The following is a 17,523-nucleotide window of genomic DNA, read 5'->3' as shown; positions in this document are numbered from 1 at the left end:
CATTCACAGGGAGAAACTGCCAATTATCAGCTGAAGGAGTCTTCTTAGCTCCTCGCCTTACAATAGGCTCCTTACTGCAGAGATTAATATGTGAGCTTGCAAAATCTGCTACAGCGAAACATTAAAATGGGTGTTCCAGGATCAAAATATTGATGGCCTTAGGAAAGCCTAGCCATATTAGATTGGTTTCTAACTTACGGCTACAATACTGATAAGCTCTTTAAAGGGGCAGCAGTTCTCGTGTGATCACCTCAGCCTCTAATTTTCCAGAGCTTTTTTTAGCCCCATTACTAGCTTTGTATTGCAGCACAGTCCTATTTGCTACAATGAAAATAAGACCCCCACGAATCTGATACCTATGACCTATCTTAAGCATATGCCATCAATATTATGCTATAAAAAAAACCTTTAAGTGGTAGAATGCTAATATCAGTATGCCCATAACCATTTTATGGAAGCTGACAGGTGAACATGAACAATTACTCATAAGTATGCATTGCACAATCTTGTCAACATTTAGTAGTTAATCAGAAAAACAATTGATGCTGTCCAAAGCATTTAGACAATCATGTGTAAATACTGGTCAAAATGACAGCTTTGCCTTAGTAAATCAACAACTAAGCCAATGTTACATAATCCTAAACAACTTAATTACCTGTTCTACACTAGAACTTTCCTTCCATTTTCAATGCTGTTATTCTAACAGATAAATAATACAAAGTATTTCTGAGAAACTCCAACTGCATTGTGAAATGCAACATTTCTTTTTATGAATTATTTCACATGGCATTCATAAAATATCATTTCATTTTAGACAAGCAGCAGTAAAAGTTTTGCATGTGCACATAAAGTACCTTTCATCTTGGTGCTAAAAGATGCTGACAAATTTTGGCTGCCATATCTCAGAGGACTTTTGTGACGATTTGAAAGCATCACCGGTGTACCATAGCGCTGTTGTTGGCTTCCATGGCCTGATGCCTGAACTTGTGGATTACCATTTCTTCTACCACCAGTTGTGTCATTTTGCTGTGTTCTATCTCTGTAGGCTCCTTGAGCTGCACCTGGAAGATACAATATATTAAAATGTGCTACAAGGTCTTATTACAAACAAAACAGACATGTTTGTATTAATTTCTATCCAGGACAGTAAATTACTAATTTTCATGTACACAAGAATTACAAGGCCTGACTACATTTTGAAGAGCAACTGACTCAGCTAGAATGACTACTGTAGTCTTCCTTTGGACTGCAGCCAGGCTCGGACTGGCCTGGCGGGGTGCCGGCAAATTCCCGGTGGGCCCCGGGCCCCCTGCAGAGAAGACGGAGGAGAATTTAGAAAAAAAAAAAAAAAAGTGGTCGCGGGCCCTTTAAGGGCGCGCGCACGCACTCTCACTGCCGCGATGCCCAGGACAGTAGCAGGAGGGGCCTGGGAGCAGGAGAGCCGAAGAGCAGAGCAGGGGCTGCACTGCAGCGTCACACTCAGCAGACAGGGCCGCACGTCTGCTAAAAGTGACGTCACAGTGCGCCCTGCACTGCAGTCTCCCGCCTTAGGTGCGCGCCTGTACAGTACAGGTAGTGTAATATTTGTGTGTTTGTATGAATTTGATGAATTTGTGTGTATATGCTGCCTTCATGTGTGTGTGTATATGCCTGTGTGTGTGTATATGCCTGTGTGTGTGTATATGCCTGTGTGTGTGTATATGCCTGTGTGTGTGTGTATATGCCTGTGTGTGTATATGCCTGTGTGTGTGTGTATATATATGCCTGTGTGTGTATATGCCTGTGTGTGTATATATATGCCTGTGTGTGTGTATATGCCTGTGTGTGTATATGCCTGTGTGTGTATATGCCTGTGTGTGTGTATATGCCTGCATGCGTGTGTATATGCCTGCATGTGTGTACAGTGTGTGTGTGTATATGCCTGCATGTGTGTGTATATATACCTGCATATGTGTATGTAGTGTGTGTATATGCCTGCATGTGTGTGTACATATACCTGCATATATATGTGTGTAGTGTGTGTATATATGCCTGCATGTGTGTATGTGTGTGGTGTGTTTATGCCTGCATGCGTGTGTGATTATATGCCTGCATGCGTGTGTACAGTGTGTGTATATGCCTGCATGTGTTTGTGTGTATGTATTTGAGTGCCTGCATGTCTACGTGTGTATATGTGTCTTCACACGTGTGTGCGTGCTTCCCTGCGTGTCTGCATTTTTGTGTGTGATTGTCTGAGTGTGTCTGTGCATGACTGCGTGTGCATTTCTGTGAGTGCTTGCCTGTGTGTGTATGTGTCCCCATTTCTGTGAGTATGTGTATCTGTGTTTATATTAGGGCTCTTTCACATGTCCTGATATTTACGTGACTGGAGATATGTGTTCATCTGTGTGTCATCCGTGTGACACATACCGGCGCTTGGGAATCAGTGTACAGTTAGCACTGTTCCCAAGAGCCGGGTGCTGAGCGCTGCCCTCATCATAGATCCCTGCCGATGCTGCGATCAGAAGCAGGGTCAATGATGAGAGTAGTAGTCTACTCCCGCCGTGTCCAACTGTAAAAATAGAAATAAAATAAAAAAATCCCTATACTCACCTCTCCTAAGTGTCACCCGCTGTAATCCGTGCGAGTGCTCACGCCGAGGGGAATGACTCCTGCAGCGAGAAGGCCCCGGAGCTGCGCTCAGTGATTGACAGGGCACCGCTTGTTGAGCGCAGCTCCGGGGCCCACTCGCTGCAGGAGTTATTCTCCTCGGCGTGAGTGCTCGCACGGATTACAGCGGGTGACACTTAGGAGAGGTGAGTATAAGGATTTTTTTATTTTATTCCTATTTTTACAGTTGGACACGGCGGGAGTAGACTACTACTCTCATCATTGACCCTGCTGATGCTGATCACAGCACCTGCAGGAATCTATGATGAGGGCAGCGCTCAGCACCCGGTGCTTGGGAACAGCGCTAACTGTCATCAGTGTGCGGGACGTTTTGCGGGAGGTGCAGCAGGTAAAAAACAGACATGTCAGCGTGTTTTGCCCACGGACACCACATGGTCTGTGGAAAGTGGACACACACTGACATGTGCACATTCATTTGAATGGGTCTACGTGTACCAATGTCTCTGGTACGTGTGGAAACTGTCACCGCACGTACTGACGTGTGAAAGAGCCCTTAGTATGTGTGTGTGTAAGTGCGCTTCTGCATGTCTGTGTGGTCTTCTGAAGATTTATTATATTTGGGGAGAGATGGGAGAGAAATTTTAGGAGACAGAATGGGGAGATGTGTGAAGAAACAGTATGGTGAACTAGAGGAGGGGTGGGAATGGGTGCGGGAACAGAATGGGGAAGGGGGATGTATGAGGAAACAGTATGGAGAGTGGGGGAATAGTGTGAGGAGACAGTATGGAGGGAGAAAAGTATGAGGTGACACAGCACAGAGACTAGGTAGTGTGGGGGAAGGTATAGAGATGCGGCAGTATGGGGGAAACAGTGTGAGGGCACAGCAAGGAGGGAACAGTATGCTGAGGAGGGGGAGTGTAATGAAGGGGCACAGTATAGAGACTGGGCAGTATAGGGGGGACACAGTGTGAGAGGACATGTGAAGAGGGGGGCCCAGTATGGTAAGGAGAGGACAGTGTGGAGAGCAGGTACCATAAGGGGGGTAGAGAGTATGTTATGTTTTGTGCAGGGAGCATTGTAAGAGTTAGGTTTATTCAGGGGCTCAGTGTAGATATTTTTTATTCAGGAGCATTATAATGACACTGCTATCTTTAAGGGCATCTTGTGGGGATGTGCTGCAGAAGACCGGAGAAGATGGAAGTCTGCAGAGACGAGCTGTGGATGAAAAAAGTCATCATGGAGTCTGGACAAGAGGAAGAAAAGAAAGAGAACAACTCTAATCAGAGAAGCCGTCTCAGGTAAGATACCTGGATGTAAATGTTCATTTGTGATCCTGCCGGTGTCTCATCAGTACTGTGGTTCCTGTATGGTCCGCAGTCTGATGATGACTGATAACAACTCCCAGTATCTCTATTGTTAATTACATACTGGGAGTTGTAGGTTTATGCGATACAAAGATATATGGGTCTGACCTGACATTACAATTGATGGTGGTTCAGATGATGTATTCATGTACTGATGTGTTTGTGCGCGGCTGTGTGTTTGTGCGCGGCTGCGTGTTTGTGCGCATCTGTGTGTGTGTGCGCATCTGCGTATCTGGAATAATATGTATTTTTGTAAGATGCGTGTATGTAACTGTGCATTGTGGTGTGTAATAACATTCATATGCTTGAGGCACCTTTACTAAATCTATTAGGTCTCTTTCACATGTGTTAGGGAATTCCATTTGTCTTTCCACATTTAGGAACAGACAATTGAAATTAGCTAACCTTGTCATAACTGTCACCATTGGGATGTGCTTGTATGAAGCGGGTTCAGGAGCTGAGCCTGCTCCATACCGGGCAGATGTCGGCTGTGTTACATAGCCGGCGTCTGCCTGTAACAGCAGTGTTCAGAGCTCGCCTTAATTGCTGCTGTTTTGAGTATTTAAGTGCCCTTGTCAATCACTGACAGCGGCATTTAGATAGCACAATGACCGGTGCATGCAGTCACCTGTTCCCTTCAGCCCCCTGTGACGCAGTTGCAGGTTGCTGATGGGTTGCCAGTATTGCTGAGTGAGCGTGGTCGAATAAGAGACATTACAGTCACCGCGAACTGCAAAGTGAGCGTGCTGCAATAACGTCCGGCACCTTGATTGTGACACTTCCATGGAGCCCAACCTCAGGCTGAGCTTCATTGAATGACTAACATGGCAGCAGCACCTGGCAACTAGTGCTGAGTGACCGTGGTCGGATAAGGTGTGATCCCAGCATGCTCAGGTGCTATCTGAGTATCTTGTAGTGCTCTGCTAATATGCTCGAGTCCCCGGGGTAGCATGTTTTGCGGCGGTAGACAGAAGCAACACATTCAGGGATTACCTAACAAACAGGCAATTCCTGCATGTGTTGCGTCTGTCTACCGCCGCAAAACATGCTACCCCGGGGACTCGAGCATATTAGCAGAGCACTACAAGATACTCAGATAACACCTGAGCATGCTGGGATCACACCTTATCCGACCATGCTTGCTCAGCACTAGTTGCCAGGTGCAGCTGCCATGTTAGTCATTCAATGAAGCTCAGCCTGAGGTTGGGCTCCATGGAAGTGTCACAATCAAGGTGCCAGACGTTATTGCAGCACCCTCACTTTGTAGTTCGCGGTGACTGTAATGTCTCCCTCCTTGCACCGACCCAATAACAGGAAGCGAGTGGCGACAGGGAGAATAAAATGTAATTTTCTCCATGTAGCCAACGCTTTTCTAATAAGCTGTCTAAGCAGGCTTTAAACCCTATTTACCTGCAGATTACCCCTATATCTGCAGATAAATAGGGTTTTTTAAGGTGACAAGTTACCATTAAAGGGACTCAGGCAGTACGGAATGACTGTTCGAACAAAGTCCTGCCGCTTGGTGCTCCACACCGCGGCCAATCATGTAACTATAGTGCATTATAGAAAAGCATAACAAGTAATAAAACCGTTTATGGTGGGCTGTAGTGTGGGCCCCTAGAGTCAGTTCCCCTGGTGGGCCCTAGGCACCCCAGTCCGACCCTGACTGCAGCTGTAGCTTACAACAAAAAATTGTACTGTAGCCCAGGCTCAAAATACATACAGTGGAGAACATAAATGAGAACACCCCTTTGAAAATTTGAAAAGTAAGATTTTAATCAATATCTTTCTGAACACAAGAACAATTTCTACAATATTAACAAAACCGAGTTTCATAGAACATTTTTTAACCCATAATATAAAAGTAAGGTTAATAATATAACTTTTATTATACATTCTTCAGTTTTACTCAAATTGGTTGATGCAAAAATAAATGCAATAATACAACCCACATAAAAAACTACTACACCTAGTATTTTGTATGACCTCCATGATTTTTATGGACAGTACCAAGTCTTCAAGGCATGGAATGAACAAGTTGGCGACATATTGCAAGTTCACAACATTTATCTTTTTCATTCTTCTATAATGACATCTTATAGAGCTGGGATCCTGGATCTAGCGTGAAGCTCAACTTGTCTTTTCAGAATTCTCCCATAGGTGTTTTAGTTGATCAGGAGTCATACTTAGCCATTGAATAACTTTCACCCTGATCTATCATTGCGTTGTTGGAAAAGTGCGCATTTTCCAAGGGCACAGAGTAAGGATGGCATCTTCTCTTTCAATATAAAACAGTACATCTGTGAATTCATGATACCATCAATGAAATGTAGCTCCCAGACACCAGTAGCACTCATGCAGTAAGGACACTATTACCACCATGTTTTACTGCAGGCACCATGCATTTTTCTTGGTACTCTTCACCTTTGCGACGTTACAGTTTTGGAGCCATCAGATCCAAAAACATTTCTCTTGGCCTCATGTAGTCTTCATATTTTTCAGCATGGCCATAGCAAATTGTAGGTGGGATTATTTGTGCATGGGCTTTAGGAGATGCTTCCTTCATGGATGACACCCATTCATGACATTACTCTGCAGTGTACAGTGTATTGTGTCACAGGAAACACCCCAGTTTGGCTTTCTACTTCTTTAGCTAATTGCAGTGAACTTGCATGTCCATTTTCTTCAACCCTTCTCATCAAAAGATGCTCCTGTGTAGGTGTGGACTTCTGTGGTCATCCTTGACGTCTGTGTGAGATGGTTATAGTTCTATCTTTGCTACATTTCTTTATCAATTGTGCCACAGTATTCTGACTGACAGTAAAGCTTTGCCAGTCTTCTTGTAGTCTTTACCTTTCTTGTGTAAAGAAATTCTTTGCTTTCTCAGGTCTTGTGACATGTCTCTTACATGTGGTGCCATTGGTGACAGCATAAAATTGTAAGGATTTACTTTTTTAAAGGATTTGTCCCATGAACAAAGTACATTTTGATCAATAGATCTTGGCAAAATAATATGTTTCACAATTGAATGTGTTAAAAAAATTGTTCCTGTGCTGAGATCATTTTATAAATGTGCCCCTGCTGTGTACTGTGTAATGGCAGTATGTGACCATACAGGAATATGGTTTGAACATACCACAGCTCCTGGCAGGCTATATAACAAAGGAGAGTATACAGACATTAGAGCATGGTATTGCAGCTGCTGGTTTCTGTGAGGAAAAATATGTTTAAAAACCGTCAGAGAAATGTTTTACCTCACAGATAGAATCAGCTGTAATTCCTTTCTGTTATATATCTGTAAACTCTTTTGCTTCCCCCCCTGCCCAGGAGCTGTGGTATGATCAGACCATGTTCCTGTACGGTCAGACACAGCCATTACACAGCACAAAGCAGGGGTACAGGAAGATTTTTTTAACCCCTTCACGACTTCCGCCATACATGTATGACACAAGTCGGAAACAGGTGTATGGAACGAGCTCATGGGTTGAGCCCACCCCATATTCAGCAGGTGATGGCTGTGTGTTAGAGCCAGGATCTGTTTCTAACAATCGCGGGTGGAGCGGAGTGCTGCCAGCGATTGTTAACCTGTTAAATGCCGCTGTCAAAATCTGACAAATTCCATGAACCCATCAGCACCCCCGTGACGTGATCGCCAGTCGCCGCTGGGTTGCTATGACAGACAGGGGTCTGCTGAAAAAATATGAAAAAGAAAAAAACCCATAAAACTTCAAATTACCCCACTTTTCCACCATTAAAAATAAATATATTAAAAAAAATTAAAGAATACACATATGTGGTATCGCAGTGTCCAAAAAGGTCCAATTTATCAAAATATAAAAATAATTAACCCAATCGATAAACACCATAAACAAAAAAAAAATCAAGAGCACCAAAATTAAGTTTGGTCACTGCAATTCCACAAAAAAATGCTGTAAAAAGCGACCAAAACGTCACATCTATCCTAAAATGGTATAAATAAAAACTTCATCTCGCCCCGCAAAAAATAAGCCCTCATAAAGCTCCATCAACTGAAAACTAAAAACATTACGGGTCTTGAAAAATGACAACAATCCCAAAATTTTTTTTTGCAAGCTTCTGATTTTTTTTCACCGCTAAAATAATAAAAAAAAACCTGGACATGTTTGGTATCGCTGTAATCGTACTGATGAGCAGAATCATATTGCAGGATATTTTTTACCAGAAAAAGTACACGTTAAAAACAATTCCCAAAAAGCTATTTCAGAATTGCGTTTTTTTCACAATTTCTCCCCATTTGAAATTATATCCCATTTTCCAGTACATTATTCGGTAAAATGAATGATGTCATTCAAAATGACAACTTGTCCCGCAAAAAAACAAGCCCTCATATGTCTATGTAGACAGAAAAATAAAAAAGTTGTGGCTCTGGGAAGAAGGGGAGGAAAAAATGAAAACTCAAAATCGGAAATTGGCTGTGTTGTGAACGGGTAAACCCCTTCTCAACCCTGCGATTTTCCATTTTTGTGTTTTCGTTTCTTACTCCCTGTCTTCCCAGAGCCATAACTTTGTTATTTTTCCGTCAATACGACCATGTGAGGGCTTGTTTTTTGTGGGACGAGTTGTATTTTTGAACAACACCATTGATTTTACCATATAGTGTACTCAAAAACAGTAAAAAAAATCAAAGTGCGGTGAAATTGCAAAAAAAGTGCAATTCCACAATTGTTTTTTGTTTTTTTTACTATGTTGACTAAATGCTAAAACTGACCTGCTATTATCATTTTCCAGGTCAGTACGAGTATGCAGATACCAAACATGTATAGGTTCTTTTTTACTTAAAGTGGTTTTCCCACAAACAAAAGTTCATTTTAATCAATAGATCTTTGAATAATAGTAAGTTCCACAATTGAATGTATTTAAATAAAATGTTCCTGTGCTGAAATAATCTCATAAATGTTCCTGTGTAATGGCTGTGTCTGACCGTGCAGGAACATGGTCTGCTCACACCACAACTCCTGGGCAGGGGAGAAAGCAAACGAGTATACAGACATTACAGCAGGGGATCACAGCTGATTCTTTCTTTGAAGTAAAACATTGTTTAAAAACAGGCAGTGAAATGTTTTATCTCACAAAAAGAATCAGCTGTGATCCCATGCTGTAAAGTCTGTATACTCTTTTGCTTCCTCCCCTGCCCAGGAGCTGTGGTATGATCAGACCGTGTTCCATACACGGTCAGACACAGCCATTATACAGTACACAGCAGGGGCACATTTATAAGATTATCTCAGCACAGTAACATTTTATTTAAACACATTCAATTGTGAAAGTTATTATTATTCCAAGATCTATTGATTAAAATCAACTTTCGTTCGTGGGAACACCCCTAAAAAATAAAATAAAAAATGTCAACATTTTCCGAGACCCATAGCGTCTTCATTTTTTGGGATCTGGAGCTGTGTGAGGGTTTATTTTTTGCACGCCAAGATTATGTTTTTATTGATACTATTTTGGGGTAGATGCAATGTTTTGATCGCCTATTATTGCATTTTATTGCCATGTTGCAGTGACCAAAAAAACTTAATTCTGGCATTTTGATTCTTTTCCCGCTACACAGTTTACCGATCGGAATAGTTTACTTTATATTTTGATAGAGCGGACATTTCTGAACGCAGCGATACCAAACATGTATTTTATAACTGTTTTTTTCTTGTTAATTTGAATTTTGTACTCATTTTTGCAACATAGTCTTGAATGAATTTGCTTGGAAAATTACGGTTTTGAGTGTGCAAAAAAATAAATCTTGTTTGCAATTAATGGCCCACATCTGTGGGAGTATTTTGTAGTATGTTATCCCATAGAAAATGTTAATTATGAAAGAAAACTAAAAGGTTTCATGACAAATCTTTTGACTTAAAAAATTGTCTTTTTATAGGCTCTGAATTCCTTACTTCTAAGCAGTTACATGAAATTCTGAAAATTTAAAATGATATTTTTTACAATTATTTTTTTAATAGAAAAACAATTCGTAACATATGTGTTAGAAAAAATTTCAGTTTGTTGGTCATTTAAAAAAAAAAATCAGTTCTTACAGCATTTTGTCTTATATATGCATCATATATATATATATATATATATATATATATATATATATATGCTGGCCATACACATTATATGTACAGTACATTACATGTTTCAACTGCCCAATCTTTTGTGCCCTGAAATAAGTTGGCACTAAAGGGGTCTAGGAGAGGCTCATTTTCCTCTTCCTTCTCTGAACACATGCTGGGTTGACAAAGTCGAGCATTCATTTGTATAGGAAAGGAGAGCAAAAGGAGAGAAAACTATAGGTCGAACAAGCATTCGGAAACCAACTGTCTAATGCCCATAAAGGTCCATTTACACGGGCCGACCTGTGGCACGATACGACTGTCGATTGGTAAACTTTTACTAACTGGCTGTCGTTTGACTGCCTGTTTACACAGGCAGATCAAAACAAGCAGTGTGCACTAAGTGATCTATACTAAATTGCTCAGTGTGCATAAGCTGCCATAGTTTTCAATAATGCGAGTCCTGTTTACACAAGACGATGTGACTCACCCCCTGGGCCATGTTGTGCTGCGTTGCGCATGCGGGGATACCCGGAGCTGGATCCGATGGGGGTAGTAGTCTTCGTGTGGCGGTGACCCGGTCCGCGCCCAGGGTGGTCAAACTAAGTGGCAGTTATTGGTATGATGGTATTAGTGTCCGACTACGCCACCCGTTGAATGCGGTTATGAAACCGCCACTGCAAAACAGTCCGCTGAGGCCGATGGTATATATGTGCAGCTATGGTGGTATAACCCCCAACGGGAGAGGTATAGCCTCAGGGCAGCTAGTGCGGGTGAAGGGAGTGATAGTAAGAGCGTCCCGGTACCTATGGTGCTGGTGGTGCGATGGAACACAGAGACTGATTGCAGTTTTCAATGCTTTACTCACAGTTGTTATTAACGTCAGTCCTGCAGGTGATGACGACCCGAGCCATGCTGCGTCCACCAGGTACGGGGCTCGACCAACCCCCAGGCAGTTCCAGAGTGTGACCTTGAACTCCTTTCCCCGTTCCTTTCTCTGGCCGTCCCCACTAGGGACCCACCCATGTCCAGCTTCCTCGGGCCTTCTGGTGGCGAAACCTTTCTCCGGTCTCCCTGACCCTATGTGGCGTGCCTTCGTGGTGGGTGTAGTGAGTGGTCGCACCAAGACGTGGCCACGACCTCCGGTTCCTGGCTGAGGATAAGTGGCCTCCACCAGTTTGGGATCCGGTACCCTGATCTGCCAACCCTTCACCCGCTGACTCCTAGCGTGTTCGGGTTCCTTCTTGCTTCATGTCTCTGGGCCTTTCCTTATGTTTCATTCTTTCCTTGCTTCTTGTTCCTTTCTTCTTCACTCTTGCTCCCTCCAGGGGCAGCACCCAGACAGGGCTGCTGCTCCCTGTCACTCCTCTTCTCACTCTTCTTCTATCTGACTCCCCTCACTCCTAAGATGGTGCCCACCTTTTATACTCCCTCTGACACCCGAGCCCAGGTGACTAGCAACCAATGGGCTCCTTCCTATGCCCAGAAACCCACTCCCATCTGCCCCTACACCACTGGGATATTCCCCCCCCCCCTCCCCACTCCAGCCAGGAACAGAAGCTGTCGTACCTGCACATCTTTCTAGCGGGAGTACCGTCGGTCTGTTCCTCGGAAATGGGGTGTGTGTGGTGCATGCAGCTAACTGAGTTCTAGTCCACACTCCATCCTTACCCGGGAGTGGAATACCACACCCCTGGTTCGAGGTGCAATACCCCTGTAGCAGCCGAGCCCTCGGGGTGCTACATTCCCCCCTGGTAAACCACAGCACGTCCTCGGGCTGAAACAGAGCAAAACAATTACTAACTTACAAAAATTTTTAAAGTGCACTCATATATAAGACGTTAACCAAAAACTCATCCCTTTATGGGAGGTACTCTTTTCTTCTTTCTCTTAACGTTACTGATATCAACGCTTTTGCTAATGCCACGGGAACTCTTTTGTAGAAAACACGATATACAAAACTTCAGCATCGTTACTTTTAGCAGCATTACAAAACTTTCACATTTAGACATTTTTCATATAAAACATTTTCAACATTCTTGACTTCTTGGGATCTGGCCGCTGTGCAACTCACGACCTGATAAAGTGCAACAGTCACTGTATCTTGAGATTGGGAAGGGTTCTTACAAAACCAATAGGGGGCGCTTTAGGAAGCGCAACTAAGTACAGGGTCGGCCGCTCTCAGTCCTCAGCCAGGTAGAGGGAAAGGATGACCGCTCTCAGTCCTCGGTCAGGTTAGGGATTAGGGCAAAACAGGCAACAGTTCTCTTTCTGTCCTAACGGGGACCACACTCTTTGTGGAAACAGTCCCACAACAGTCCTTATACCCGATCGGGTAACTATTTACATCTCCTCTTTTACCGTTTACGATTTACGGTGTCCTCCACACGCTCCTTTCTCTTCCTCAGGTTCAGACCCGTCCGGGCCCTCTTTCTTCTCCTCCTGGTACGATAACTCCTCCTCCTCCTTGACCCGGTGGACATGAAGGGCGTACCATCCCTTCACTCCCTTATGCCTGGTATAGGTGACGGTATCTCCAGGCACCAGGTCCCGTCCACTGTGCCCCTCCGGTAGGTGGGACTCTACATCGCTTCTGTTTACAAACACCTGGCTCATGGTCTTCGGGTCTTAGATGATGCCCCAGCCACATGCCATGTGAAACTTAACAACAGTCCCGGTGACTCGGGGACCGTGAGCTGTATGGGGGGTCCTGGCGGGCCCCGGCTGGGGTGCAGCGCCCGCGGGCACTCGGCCTTTTAACCTGGCCGGTGACTTTCTGATCGTGCCCGATGTTGGGGAGCACGGTCCAGGGCGAGGCTCCGCTGCAGAGCTTGCTGCTGGAGGGCTGACTGCTGGTGATGGAGGCACGGCGGGTGGCGCGGCACCCAGCGCTTCGGGTTCCGCGGCGGGAGGTAGGGGCAGGTCCGCGGCCTCAGGGCCCGGAGTAACGGCGTCCCCCTTACTTGTCGTTGCGGCCTCCCCCGCGGCGGCGTCCTCGGCCTCCGATCCGCTTCTGCTGCCTCTCGGGATGGACGCGGTGCTGGATGGTGGCTGCGGCAGTGAAGCTCTCCTCCGTATCCGACATCCTCCTCCCCCCCTAGTGGACCGTGGCCTACCTTGCGATGATCCTCTTCCGTAGGCCGCGGCTCCGCAGTGGATCGTCAGGGTCGAGGACCTTCCGTCGCGCTCCTGTGACGTCGGCGTCGCTGGGCTCCCTCCAGGACCCGACGCAACGTCCGGACGTGAGGCGGGGCTTCAATTCTCGCGGGCTTTCGGAGTCCACGCCCCTCTTCTTCCCGCGCGGCGTCCTCAAGATGGCGTCCAATGGCGGGAAAACTCCACGGATGGCGGGAAGAAGGCAGAAGATGGCGTCGGATGGCGGGAATCGGCTCCAGATGGCGGGAAACGACTCCGGACGGCGGGAAACTTCACCACAGGTAAGTATAAAAGTCTCTTTTTTCAGGCACGCAGTACCCGGTGGTTGCGGGCACGTAATCCTGCCGACTACGCCAAAGTTGACTCACCCCCTGGGCCATGTTGTGCTGCGTTGCGCATGCGGGGATACCCGGAGCCGGATCCGATGGGGGTAGTAGTCTTCGTGTGGCGGTGACCCGGTCCGCGCCCAGGGTGGTCAAACTAAGTGGCAGTTATTGGTATGATGGTATTAGTGTCCGACTACGCCACCCGTTGAATGCGGTTATGAAACCGCCACTGCAAAACAGTCCGCTGAGGCCGATGGTATATATGTGCAGCTATGGTGGTATAACCCCCAACGGGAGAGGTATAGCCTCAGGGCAGCTAGTGCGGGTGAAGGGAGTGATAGTAAGAGCGTCCCGGTACCTATGGTGCTGGTGGTGCGATGGAACACAGAGACTGATTGCAGTTTTCAATGCTTTACTCACAGTTGTTATTAACGTCAGTCCTGCAGGTGATGACAACCCGAGCCATGCTGCGTCCACCAGGTACGGGGCTCGACCAACCCCCAGGCAGTTCCAGAGTGTGACCTTGAACTCCTTTCCCCGTTCCTTTCTCTGGCCGTCCCCACTAGGGACCCACCCATGTCCAGCTTCCTCGGGCCTTCTGGTGGCGAAACCTTTCTCCGGTCTCCCTGACCCTATGTGGCGTGCCTTCGTGGTGGGTGTAGTGAGTGGTCGCACCAAGACGTGGCCACGACCTCCGGTTCCTGGCTGAGGATAAGTGGCCTCCACCAGTTTGGGATCCGGTACCCTGATCTGCCAACCCTTCACCCGCTGACTCCTAGCGTGTTCGGGTTCCTTCTTGCTTCATGTCTCTGGGCCTTTCCTTATGTTTCATTCTTTCCTTGCTTCTTGTTCCTTTCTTCTTCACTCTTGCTCCCTCCAGGGGCAGCACCCAGACAGGGCTGCTGCTCCCTGTCACTCCTCTTCTCACTCTTCTTCTATCTGACTCCCCTCACTCCTAAGATGGTGCCCACCTTTTATACTCCCTCTGACACCCGAGCCCAGGTGACTAGCAACCAATGGGCTCCTTCCTATGCCCAGAAACCCACTCCCATCTGCCCCTACACCACTGGGATATTCCTCCCCCCTCTCCCCACTCCAGCCAGGAACAGAAGCTGTCGTACCTGCACATCTTTCTAGTGGGAGTACCGTCGGTCTGTTCCTCGGAAATGGGGTGTGTGTGGTGCATGCAGCTAACTGAGTTCTAGTCCACACTCCATCCTTACCCGGAAGTGGAATACCACACCCCTGGTTCGAGGTGCAATACCCCTGTAGCAGCCGAGCCCTCGGGGTGCTACAGATGCACCACTTAGAACAATGATCTTTAGCACTACACAAAAGGACATTTCATCCCGTGAACAAGCATTTTGTCTGTCACTCCAAATCTATTCATCACCCAGCGCCAACGCTTCCTGCTTTACTTGCAGCTTATATGCTTTGTGACTTCAGGCAAAGGAGCTATCAATCAAGCAGGAAAAGACAGCGTTGGGCGGAGAATAGAGCTGAAGTGACAGAGGCTTTGGATCCACAAGCTCATTTGCATATCAAATCAAATGCTGATTTCTCAGTAACAGAGGAACAGAATGTCTAGTTAAAGGTATTTCTGGAATTGTCTTTGAAAGAGCTACATGTGCATATGAATAGTTTTGGGGGGTGAAATCCTGCTTACCAGAAAGTATTTGGCTGTGCTGGGCACCTGTGGTGTGATGTACCTCCAGTCTTATCCCTGATCCACCTCTGCTCTCAGAATGTGCTCTTCCTCTTCGATTTTTCTGTGCTTTATTTTCCATATTTGTAATACCAGAAAACCAATCAATTATATCAAATGACTTAAATGGGTCATCTAAATGAAAATGCAATAGAAACAAGCAGTGTTACAGTCATTGACAATTTAACTAGATGAATAAAACTCAAAATTGTTAATGCGGAATATTTTATGATCACTTTTTTTTAAATAGGGAATTTTGTAACTACGACACTCTTCTCAGTTTGCTGCTTTGATTTTGTGACACATCACCTTATATTAAAGTTACTGTATGTGTTTAAAACCAATAACATATTAGCAAATTTTCTACATTATTATATTTATTATTATCTTCTATATTTATCAAATGCTAAACTATTTTTTACAATACTAAAGTGTGCAATGTTTTTATGGTTCTTGTACCAAGGTTCTAATGCGGCCCAGATATAAACATAATATTTTGTACATAGATAGTATAGATGAAAATATATTAAATTATTAACCCCCTGTAGATGCATTTTAGTACCGGTCCAATATTTGGACAAGCCTGTGCATGCAATGGTTTTTCTTGCTCCTATTGGAAATTGTATATTTTACAGTAGATTCAAAATGAAGAAAGCAAAACCATGAAGGAAAACATATAGAAGCAAGGAGTAAAAAATACTTATGGAAACAAACAAATGTGTTAAACTTTAGATTCCTCAAAGCACCCCCTTTTTACTCCGATGACAGCTTTACACAACCATAGCATCCTCTCAAGCATCTTTATTAGGTAGTCATGTGGAATGACTTCTAACGAACAGGTATGCTTCATCAAGAGTTCATTTCTGGAACCACCAGCCTTCAGTGTTTGTGACCATCAGATATGTTTTGTAGAAGCAGTTTTGGTACACAGTTCCATAAAGTGCTGGACCCTATTTCATAACTGTTCTAAACCAGAATATTGAAAGATCCTCTCAAATAAGTAAAGAAAAACAACAATCCATTATTACTAACACATGAAGGGAGGTCAATCTGGAAAAGTGCTAGTATCTTGAAGATATCCTGACATGTAGTCACGAAAATCTCTGGAATTGGTTCTCGTGAGGATAGCCCAAGGAAAGGAAGACCACATATTACTTGTGCTGCAGAGGATAAATTGATCAGAGTAACACAAACATCAGAACACACAAACTGATAGCACCTCAGATAACAGCCCTCATGAATAATGAATAGACATCTAATGGCAGACACATCTCAAGATCAACTGTCCAGTGAAAACTGTGATATGTAGGCCTTTATCGTCAAATTGCTGAAAATATGCCACTAGCGAGGACAGCAAAAAAGAAGAGACTTGTTTGAGCCAAGCAACACAAGGATAGGACTTTAGATTAGTGGAAATCTGTACTGTGGTCTCATCGGTAAATGTTTGAGATTTTTGGGACCAATCGCCATTCCTTTGTGAGAATGCAGTATAGGTGAGAGGATGCCATGTACACTATGAAGCATGTGTGACGCCCTGCTTCGCATTGGTGCCACAGATCCCAGAGGGGTGCATGGACGGATTCATCCACAAGAGGCCCTCATAGCATTCACACACCTCCACCTTCCACCTCAGACTAGCAGAGACCTGGAGTGCCCCTTTAGGTGACCACAGAACAAAAACCTGTCTGGTGTGGCACAAGTGGAGGTCCAACTCAGGATCGCCATGCCCTGCAGCACCCCAGGGCTTACGTGGAGGGTTTGCTTTGGACAGGTCCCTCAAGCTACCAAGTACTTTAACCTGTGAGATGGACACCCTGTTAGGGGACCTCGCCGGAAGAGACTTGAATTCTGAGGTTGCCTATTGTATTGTACATATCTATTTAATACCTCAAATGTTTTATATGTAACGTTCAAGCAAAATGCCTCCCATAAAGGGAAGAGTTATTGTTGTTATAAAAATTACTTCAGTCCGGGAGTACTGAGCTTTGCTAGGGGGGAATGTGGCACACTGCTGCGCATTGGTGCCACAGATCCCAGAGGGGTGCATCGACGGATTCCTCCACAAGAGGCCCTCGTAGCATTCACACACCTCCACCTTCCACCTCAGACCAGCAGAGGGAGCCCGTTAGGGATATAAAAAGGGAAGGTGGAGCTAGGCAGTGCAGTCTAAGTCTGGAATCTGCAGTCTAGAGTCAGTCTGCTGCAGCCAGAGAGGTTGTCATGTCAGTTGAGACTCAGTGAGCTCCATTAGTGAGCCTAGGGCGTGCCGACGCCAA

The 17,523-nt window shown here is 45.1% G+C and overlaps 1 protein-coding gene across 26 annotated transcripts in view; it reads right to left on the bottom strand.

Annotated features, from left to right (window-relative positions):
* The window catches only part of LOC141265438 (NFX1-type zinc finger-containing protein 1-like), a 391,532-nt gene that overhangs the window by 151,810 nt on the left and 222,199 nt on the right, over nucleotides 1-17,523 (bottom strand). For all 26 annotated transcript variants that reach the window (XM_073678542.1, XM_073678541.1, XM_073678522.1 and 23 more), the window contains 2 exons: nucleotides 15,209-15,382; nucleotides 855-1,061 (listed from right to left, as the gene is read on the bottom strand). In XM_073678542.1, coding sequence (XP_073534643.1) covers nucleotides 855-1,061; nucleotides 15,209-15,382 — 381 coding nt within the window. The remainder of the gene's footprint in view (nucleotides 1-854; nucleotides 1,062-15,208; nucleotides 15,383-17,523) is intronic.

This window comes from Phyllobates terribilis, unplaced genomic scaffold (genome assembly GCF_046119375.1).
Source record: "Phyllobates terribilis strain yellow unplaced genomic scaffold, ASM4611937v1 Scaffold_4__5_contigs__length_816908805, whole genome shotgun sequence".
Classification (NCBI taxonomy): Eukaryota; Metazoa; Chordata; class Amphibia; order Anura; family Dendrobatidae; genus Phyllobates; species Phyllobates terribilis.
The sequence above is the reverse complement of the archived record's forward strand: the minus strand, read 5'-3'. Positions and strand labels throughout refer to the sequence as shown.